Genomic DNA, 9,262 nt, shown 5'->3' on the forward strand with positions numbered 1-9,262 from the left:
ACAAGAAAAAGCTAAAGAAGTTCACTACCAAACCAGTAGAATAAGGAGTTACAGAGACTTAAGACAGTAAAAAAAAAAAAAAAAAAAAAAAAAAAAAAAAAAAGATCAAAATTATGAATAAAATGGCAATGGCTGCATATGTATCAACAATTATTCAATGTAAATGGATTAAATGCTCCAATCAAGACATAGGAGGGCTGAGTGGATAAGAAAACACTTACATATGCTGCCTATAAGAGAATCACTTCAGATTGAAACACACACAGAGAAAGTAAAGATATTTCATGAAAAAGAAAAAAAAAAAAAAGGCTGAGGTAGCCATACTTACACCAGACAAACAGACTTTAAAACAAAGGGTATAACAAGAAACAAAGAAGGACCCAGTGATCCCCCTTCTGGGTATTTATCTGAAGAAACTCAAAACGCTACCTCAAGGGGACCTGTGCATCCATATGTTCACTGCAGCATTGTTTACATTGGCCAAGATGTGGAGGCAGCCTGGGTGTCCGTCGATGGAGGAATGGATAAAGAGGAGGTAGTACATAGATACAATGGAATATTGCTCGGCCAGGGAAGGGAATGGGTTCTTGCCATCTGTGGCAGAATGGATGGACCTGGAAGGTTCTGTGCTGAGTGGAGCATCAGATAGAGAGACAGATGCAATGTGATTTCGCTTATATGTGGAATCTAAAGAATAAACAAATCAGAAACAAATAATGATGATGCTGCTGCTGATTGGCGACGCAGGCATATTTTTTGAGGATGTATTTGTTAAGTTCTACAACCTTTAATTCAAACTAAAAGAAAAACTAGGAAAACTAGAAGTTTCAACATGTTCCACAGAGGGTTGTGAGCATCCTTGCTAGTTGTTGTTATTATTTTGCCTAAAAAGAGGTGAACAATTATTTTTGAAAGCTTCATCAACTGGTGAACTTCATCTTGGTCTCCACTTTATGTCTTTACTCCATGAAAATGTCTTTTCAAAGCAGTGTTATCTGCCCATGGAGAATTTAAACAGGAGTCGTCATCATTTTCTTCCAGTTTCTGGAAATAAATGTTTTATTCAGAAAGGCATTTCAGGAAAGTGTTTTAAATATAAAGAGACTTAAAGAGACTGAAGAAAGAAGCCATGCCCAACCTCCCCTGCCCCCTCCCAGAAGTAGGACACTTCCAGACTCTACCGCACACGGGGAGCCTGGCAGAGCTCCTACAGCCCTAGAGAGGCTGAAGCTCTAGAAAGCCCCCTCCACAGCCTGCAGAACTCACCGCCCCCCAACTGTCCCAGTCCCCTTGGGTAAAGCATGGGGGTGAATGCCCCAGCGCCAGCTGTATCGAACACCCATCCGTCACCCGATACCTTGAGTTCCTCTTGTCTTCTGTGATAATACAGCATCAGCTGCTTCTGCTCCTCATTGCTGATGATAGGTTCTCGGGCTGGAGCCCCTTGTCCCCTCTGCAAAGATGAGGGCAGAGTAAATTGTGGACTAAGGCATTCTTCCAGGGACAACCCAGGAAGTTACAGCGAATGTGTTACCACGGCCTTTGCCAACAGCTGAGGATACGGAGGTCACCCATTCCTGACCACCCAGAGGCCTGCCTCATCGGGGAGACCTGGTCCTCAGCCGCCCCGCGCTCCAGGCCCTCCTGGTGGGTGGAGAGCAGGGGATGTGCAATGTCCCCGTCACAGTCATTCCCAAGTCGGCCACTGCAGGTCTAGTGGGGAAGGGACAGCAGTAATCGTGGGGGACCCCATCTCCCCGAAATTAGACAGTAATGATTTGGCGAGAGCACAGAACCAGAGCAGCCTTGCACACACACAGCTCACAGTGCAGCCTTACCGTCTCTGACCTCCTGTACAGAGAGCCTCAGCACTTTGAAAGCCTTGAAATCAGTGCTCTGTGCTGGATTTTCATTTCGAGAAATATTTTTATTTACTCGTAGCTCTATCTTTTAATGTTGAAATTAATATGGCATTCCGCCTCCCAACAAACTCCGGATACCGCCAAGCAATCCCTATTTCCTTCCAGTTCTCATTGGGTGCATAAGGGGACAGTTTTACTTTAAGTCTGGACCAATAGGATTCAAGTATTTGCACAAGGAGTTTAAAATCTTTCAGATTTACTGTAAATTTTTATCAGTTTGAAAGTAAATTAAAAAACAGTGACATCTTAAAGCAAAAGTACTTACTTGCTGAATTTTGACGATGATTTTGGTTTTTTCATTTTTGCCCACATAGTCTGAAAGCTTCTTTGTTCTTCTTAACTCCTTGGCTGCCCACCACAGTTGTGCCTGTGATTCTTCAATGACATTGAGTTCTGCCTGGGGCCATGGTAAGAGCGCAATTTAAGGCTATTACGACACAATCACAGGTGTTCCGCCCCAGTGTGGGGACGGCTTCCGAGCCCCCACGGGCAGCACTAATTCCCCCCCCTACTCAAAGCCCTCGCTTTGTAGTACCTTCCCCGTTAGTTTCAACTCCTGCCCTGACTCAGGAAATTCTTGCTCTGGGACGTGGGGAGTATCTATCTGGGCCGCACCCGTCCATAATAAAAGGCCCCTCTTCCTCTCCAGGGAAGAATATTGGAATCTTGCTGCATTTGTAAATATAGACACAACGCGACTGTTTGTTTGCTTCTGCATATTCCACCTATTTGAAATGGCTCAGAGGAACAGACACTGTCTGACAGGATAAGGAATAAATGAGACAAAAGAAGATGGAACATAAAGGTAGAAAATAACAGGAAGCAAGGGGTAAGACTAGAACACAAAATTCCACGCAAAGGGCCCAATGCATTTGCGTAGAAAACAGGCACAAATTAGGTTTCTGGCTTTCCAATGGCCAAAAAAATGGCAGTGTTTTCAGTTACTCCCCACGGCAGCCTCCCAGACCTCCTCTCTTGCCGCTGTGTGGGGGCCAAGCCCTCACCATGAGCACCACCCTCTCGGGGTCCTCCCCTGGGTTCAGAAGCTTGGCGCAGCAAGATGGAAAGCTGTGTGTAAAGCAAAATCTTCACCCAGAAGAGCAGGGTCAAATCTGAGGGGCTTCTGCACTTTGGGGGGATGCAAACTCACTTTACACACTACCCAAGAGCCACATACCTGAGTACCCGACAAGTCCTCTTTATTTTCAAATTCCATCCGGATGGGGTCGTACGGCGGCAAGCCCATGGGATAAACGATCATCACCGCCCCTCGAAGCTGGTCCAGGGCATCTTTCACCATCTCCATGGTAACACAGACACTGGCTTCCACTTGTTTCTGAAAGTGGACAGGCACCGTTACCTACAATGCCATTGATCAATTCAACAACTATTTATCAAGCTTTGTACAAGACCCTCGATAGATACTGCAAGGGCCACGAAAAGGATCAAACAGCGCCTGTACCGAAGTGACTACCATCTAACTCAGGGGCTGGGCCATATCCACCACGGCCTTTCACTTTCTCAAGTTCTTCAAAAAGGTAAAAGAAACAAAGTCACATATGCATCAGTTCCTATCTGTACCGCATAGGAATCGCATGACACGAGCCAGTAACATTTTCTGTCTGACCTGTGCGGACTAGGAGGATAAGCTAGGGCCCACCCCAAACAAGCTTGTTTCCCCTGTCCCTGGAAGGCTTAAAAAGAAAAAAAAAAGAAAAGGCTGGTCAACAGATAACTCTGGAAGCCATAACTGGAGTTCGTATTTCAAAAGACAAGCTTTGGAGCAGCATTTAAAAAGCTAACCTTAGATATTATTGCTTTGGCTTCTTCTATAGTCTTCTTTAAAACTTGCTTCATTTTTTCATTTGGAGCTATAAAATAAAAAAAGGGAAGAGGGAGAGAGGCAGCCATCTTTAAAAACTCTTCTTAAATATTCCAATCCCTCGGTCTGAGTCAGGGAGCAAGTGAAATGAGAGAAAGTACAGGTACGGAATTTAGGTGGAGGACACAAGAAAGCTGGCTGTGACAAGGCAGGGAAAAGTCTCCTCACGAGAGCAGAGACCTGGAGTGTGCTTTATGCAAAGTGGCAAAGGCCACAAAGAACAGGAATAAATGTCATTTTGATATTTTAAATGGAGCTTTCTATGTAGGTTAAAAGGGACAAGCTATCAAAATGAATTATCATCCTTTTTTTCCTTCAAATTCCACATAATCAACCATATGCTGAAAGAAGAATCATTTCTTCGGTGCTTTGACATGTACTAAGGGCTGTGCACCAGGGAAGCGTGTCCTCCACTCAAGTGGAGAGTCTTGTGCTGCTATTCACTTCCTTCTTTCACACAGAATCTCTACATTAACCCCAGATTCTGCAAACCATAACAAAACACAGCCTTCAGTATGTTTTCAGTGATACCCCCCAAAAAACTATTCGGTTGAGCCATATGAAATTGTCAATTTTCAACCATTTGTGACCAACAAAAATGGTAACTGCAAATGGTTCATCAGATATATTTTCAAAGCTGGGTGCAACTTAGGAAGAGCAAGAAGACAGATGCTTCATTTATCCACCCCGCTCATTCGGGATGGGTGTTTCACTACACGGAGTTACACAGTGCATCGCAGTACTTTGTAAGTTTGTACAGAAATACTGAGGTCAACCTTTAACTTAAAGAACCGCTTTCATACCGTTTCCCCAAAAATAAGACTTAGCTGGACCATCAGCTCTAATGTGCCTTTTGGAGCAAAAATTAATGTAAGACCCGTCTTATTTTACTCTAAGACTGGGTATAATATAATATAATATAATACTGGGTCTTACATTAATTCTTGCTCCAAAAGACACATGAGAGCTGATGGTCCGGCGAGGTCTCATTTTCGGGGGAACACGGTACTCGCTGCTAAATTCAGGCATGCACAGAACAGAAAAATGCCGGATCACCTTGCCCATTCCTTCGTCCAATATCATCCTTTTTAAACAGTGACCCTCCACTGGGCACACTTTTCACCCCATTCATCCCTTAATTTCAATTCTTCGATCTGGTCATCAGTCAGTCCTTGCATATTAGGAGGGGAGAATATGCCATGTTCTGCCAGTTCTTCCATTTCTTAAAACAAGAGAAAGTTAGACAGTATTGTATCACAATCATCATCCTGACACCTAATACCTCCTTGAATTACGCTCCTTTGAGGTCAGGGGTTCTTGCCCACCGGCTCAGGAATTTTACTTAACAAACACTTACACTTAACACTTAACAAGCACTTGCTGTGTGACAGACCTGTCCTTTGACCTTTGGCAAGTGGTTGCCTATGCATCCCAGGTCAAAAGAAGCACAGAGTCCGGGAGGTCGCTGACGAGATCACAGGCAGCCGTGCCGCAGACTCTGAGCCCGACTTGCTGTGCTATGTTGTCCTTATGGTACTCAGGAGGATTAGGTTAAAATTCATTGAAAGTCTAACTAACACATCCACACAGGGCTTTGGCTTCCAAGTGTATTCACATAGATTATTGTAGCTATTTAACCTTGTGAGGTAGGCCAAGTCAGTTATGACAGTTATCAATATCCCATCTTCCCTAATTCACAGCTGTTTCCTCTGAGGCTTGCTCAGGTCACACTGTTACCATTTTACAGAAACTTTGGATACATACTTTATAAAAAATTTGTATAAATCCAGTCCGTTGGGAGGATTTAAGGCAGCTCAAACCCCTCAGAAATGGCAGAGACAGGACAAGTCCTTGGTTTTCTAGTATCATGTTCACTATTCAAAGGTACGGCTTTATATTTTTCCTATTCCATACATTTGCATATTCACCCCAAAACCAGTCCACGCTTTAACCTTACAAAATTTCCTTCTTCCTTTTCCTTCTCTCCCCCTCCCCTTCCTTCCCTCCCTTTCTTCCTTAACAAGAGGCACACGGATCTGGGGCTTCCCATAACGCTGTGAAGAGAACATGGCCTGTAAACACAAATACTATGAACAAATGGTTTAACGGAATGGAGTCTTTCTTGTCCCTCACCCCTGCAGACTCTAAGCCTTTGGGGCCAAGCGGCTGGTCTCATTCCTCCTTGTTTTCATTCGGCACAGCACTGGGGCCTGTCTGAATCCCCACTGACAGTGGCGGCTCTAGAATAACTATATGGATTCTAAGTTCACCTTAACATTCAGCATCACATGTTCAACTGATAATTTTATAAAAATGAGTCTCTTTTCTCCTCCAATGCTTTAATTTTAAAATAACATTTACTATTGAGCTTGTTTTAGAATCAGTACATTTTACTAAGAAACAATATGTATGCTTCATAAAGGCAGAAGCCATGACCATTAAGGAGTTCGCCATGATACAAAAATCATGTTATAGTAATAAAACAACTCAACGTCCTAGGCTGCATCTGGGGTATTATCCTGTCACGTTCTGTGCTGTCTAAGGAGGTAGGTACTAGCTAGCTGCACGTGACTAATTAAAATAAAATAAAAAAATTGAAATGCAGTTTCTGGGTCGCACTAGCCCCATCTCAAATGCTCACCGGCCACATGTGGCTAGAGGATACCTTACTGGACAGCACAAATAGGGAACATTTCCATCGCGGTGGAAAGGTGAACAAAACGCTGTACCATGAGAAACAGGCTTGTGTTTTCCTGGAGAAGAGCGAGGTCACCAAGGCTCTCCCAATGTCCTTCTCAACCTTGAGGGACCGTCCCCAAGCTAGGTGGCTCACCACCGGAAACTGCTCTACCTCGGGTTTCGAACGCGTAAACTCACCTTTTAAAAACGGCCAGCGATCGTTCCCCCCTCACACTTGTTGAATTCCACTGCACTTGCTCTTCGGCCCAGTCTTTTGGCTCCCGCCTCCTCCCCTCTCTACCCGTCTGTTTCAGTGCGTTCTTCCCAGCGCCCCAATCCTGGCTCTGAGCCACTTGGGAGCGCACTTGGCCTCTCCTGCTGCCCGCCTGCGAGCCGGGCCAGCGCCCACCCCGCCTTCTCCCGGGGTCTCTCTACCCGCTTTTTGCGCATCTCGGGTGGACACCCCACCCCCACCCCCACCCCGGTGTCACATTTCAAGCCCGGCTGCTGCACGTCTCTGCAAATCTTTACAAACTTGACTCTCGCCCCCAGCCTGCCCGAGAAAGCCTTGTGGGTCCCGCACAACTTCCTCAGTCCCTATCTGGCCCTGTTTCTTCTCCCTCCCGGGCCCTGTGAGGCCCGGGAGCCCATCTCGCCTGGTCCGGGCTCCACTGACCCAGCCCGCAGTCTCGCCGCGCCGCCGGGCCCACCTGAGCAGACGCGCTGCACCTTGAGCCGCGCGTTGTAGACCCGGGTCACCTGCACCGTGAGCTCCTCCAGCTCCGTGTTCCCCGGCGCCTGCATCAAGAACTGGCTCTCGTCTCCCCGCTTCACGTGCAGCAGAACCATGGCGACACCAGAGGTCCCGCCGAGGCGGCGAGAAGGCCCGGGATGCGCGGCCCGCAGAAACCCAGGGGGCGAGCAGCCACAACTGACTAACCGCTGGTTAGAAGCCGGAACCCACGGCTCCTGCGCCTGCGGTGCGAGGGGGAAACGGCACTCGCTTCCGGAAGTGACTGTTTCCAAGAGCAACAAAGAAACACGGATTCTGAGGAGCCACCAGATCAAAGTCTAAATCCGACAGTGGGGAAGCTATGGTGCGCGGAGAGCCGGCAATCCACGCCCGGGAGTAGGTTCTGCCCCCCAACAATCCACACAGTCAGAGAGGCCGGCTTGTCCGGGCCCGCGGCTACCCAGCCGGATACGGCCAGCCCCTCCCGGAAGTAACTGTTGTCCAGGCAACCCTCAAACACAGATCAAGCCGTCGGAGAGGAGCGCGGAACGCCCAGTCCACTCGCCTGGGGCCCGAGATTCCACCCTGGCGAGATGGGTGGGCTGGGAGGGAGGCTGCTAGGTGGGGAATGGGGGCGGTGCTGAGCACCCACAAACGCCGAGCCCCGCAGCAGTGTCTCCGCCGCCGCGTCTCCACTTCCCCAAACATCTCCTGGTGCTTCCGGTCTGGAAAAGTTTGGGGAAGTGAGCTCGCATAGCCCAGCCCTGCAGTCGGCGCTGCTCTAGTTTTTTTGCACGGAGGAGCCAGGGAAAGTGCAGGCACTCCTCTGTGCGGGCTGATACAGATTCGTGTATCCAGGGTAGCTCAAGCGGCTCCTACCGGAGCGACCCTCCCCAGCCTGTCCAGCCAGCCCCATCCAACCAATCATACTGAACGGCAGTCGGGCCAGGCGCTGTTTCTTCCAGGCGCTGGTGACACGGGGACAGATCCTGGGTGACTGTTGTCATGGAGCTTATATTCCAGTATAAATGACAAAGAGAAAACAGAAATAAACGGACAAGGCAAATTCAAATAGAGGTATAAAGAAAACAAAACTGGATGATTGGCTTTTTAGATTGGATGGTCAAGGAATGCCTTAAGGAGTAACATTTGCTCTGAGCCCTTGATGACAAGTCGCCAGCAAAGCTGACAGGGCAAGGCCCTACTCCTGGTTATATTCTTGGGAGGGCCATCGTCCATTATGAATCGATTTGAATATTACAAGCACCGCTACTTTGAATTCCTGAAACTTTGGCTCTGTCCATTGAAATTGCATCCCTGGGGTTCCAGGGGGAGAGTGGAGAAAGTGTGACAGTAGGCCTGGAAATGTCCAAAGCCAATCCAGGGCTTCATATGAAGACTGTTAGACTGATACTGGATGGAAGCTGGGTGGAGCCCAGGGAGAGATGTGTTTTCATCTCTAGTACTGCTGGGGCAGGGTCACCCAGAGCCTGGAACAGGCAGTACTGGGCAAACTAGCAAATGTCTCTCCCGAGAGGGACGAATGGGCCTACTGTGTTCTCTTACCTCCTGACTGCTGGCCTTATGGCCTTATGGTCATCCCCCTATTTCTCCTGAATCCAATTCCATACTCATCAAGGCAACTCCGGCTTAAAAACTGGTTTACGGTATAGCCTTCTGATTAGTGAGAACCATTTATCCACAAACTCATGTATTACAGGGTCTCTGGGTATATTTTTAAATAGTATATTAATGAAAAATATAGAAAACCCATGTACTGTCCACCCAGTTTTGTTTAAATATATGTAGCTTATTAATCGTCTGGTGGAAAATCTGCCAAATCGCCACAGATCAAGCCCTTGCATTGTTAAATCTTTGTCAGTACTGATTTTTGCCTTTGTAGTCCTCCTCCTTTCTCCTTTTAGTGCATTCATTTCAGTATTAAGGTCATTTTCTTCTCCTGCACTCCATGTCTTACAAATGTGTAGCTTTTTCTCAGTGTGGTTTAAGCAATTAGCAATCATGTCAAAGCCTGTTGTCTGGCCA

General features: G+C 47.1%; 1 protein-coding gene across 1 annotated transcript; it reads right to left on the reverse strand.

Moving 5' to 3' along the window:
• Window positions 1–732: 732 nt before the first annotated feature.
• CFAP298 (cilia and flagella associated protein 298) lies at window positions 733–7,922 on the reverse strand. The gene is given in 8 exon segments (XM_033091974.1): window positions 733–1,044; window positions 1,358–1,453; window positions 2,188–2,319; window positions 3,100–3,258; window positions 3,726–3,793; window positions 4,861–4,916; window positions 4,918–5,026; window positions 7,194–7,922. Coding segments are annotated over 8 exon segments (852 nt in total). The 5' UTR covers window positions 7,333–7,922; the 3' UTR covers window positions 733–951.
• Window positions 7,923–9,262: the final 1,340 nt, after the last annotated feature.

Source organism: Rhinolophus ferrumequinum, chromosome 2 (assembly GCF_004115265.2).
Source record: "Rhinolophus ferrumequinum isolate MPI-CBG mRhiFer1 chromosome 2, mRhiFer1_v1.p, whole genome shotgun sequence".
NCBI classification, from domain to species: Eukaryota; Metazoa; Chordata; class Mammalia; order Chiroptera; family Rhinolophidae; genus Rhinolophus; species Rhinolophus ferrumequinum.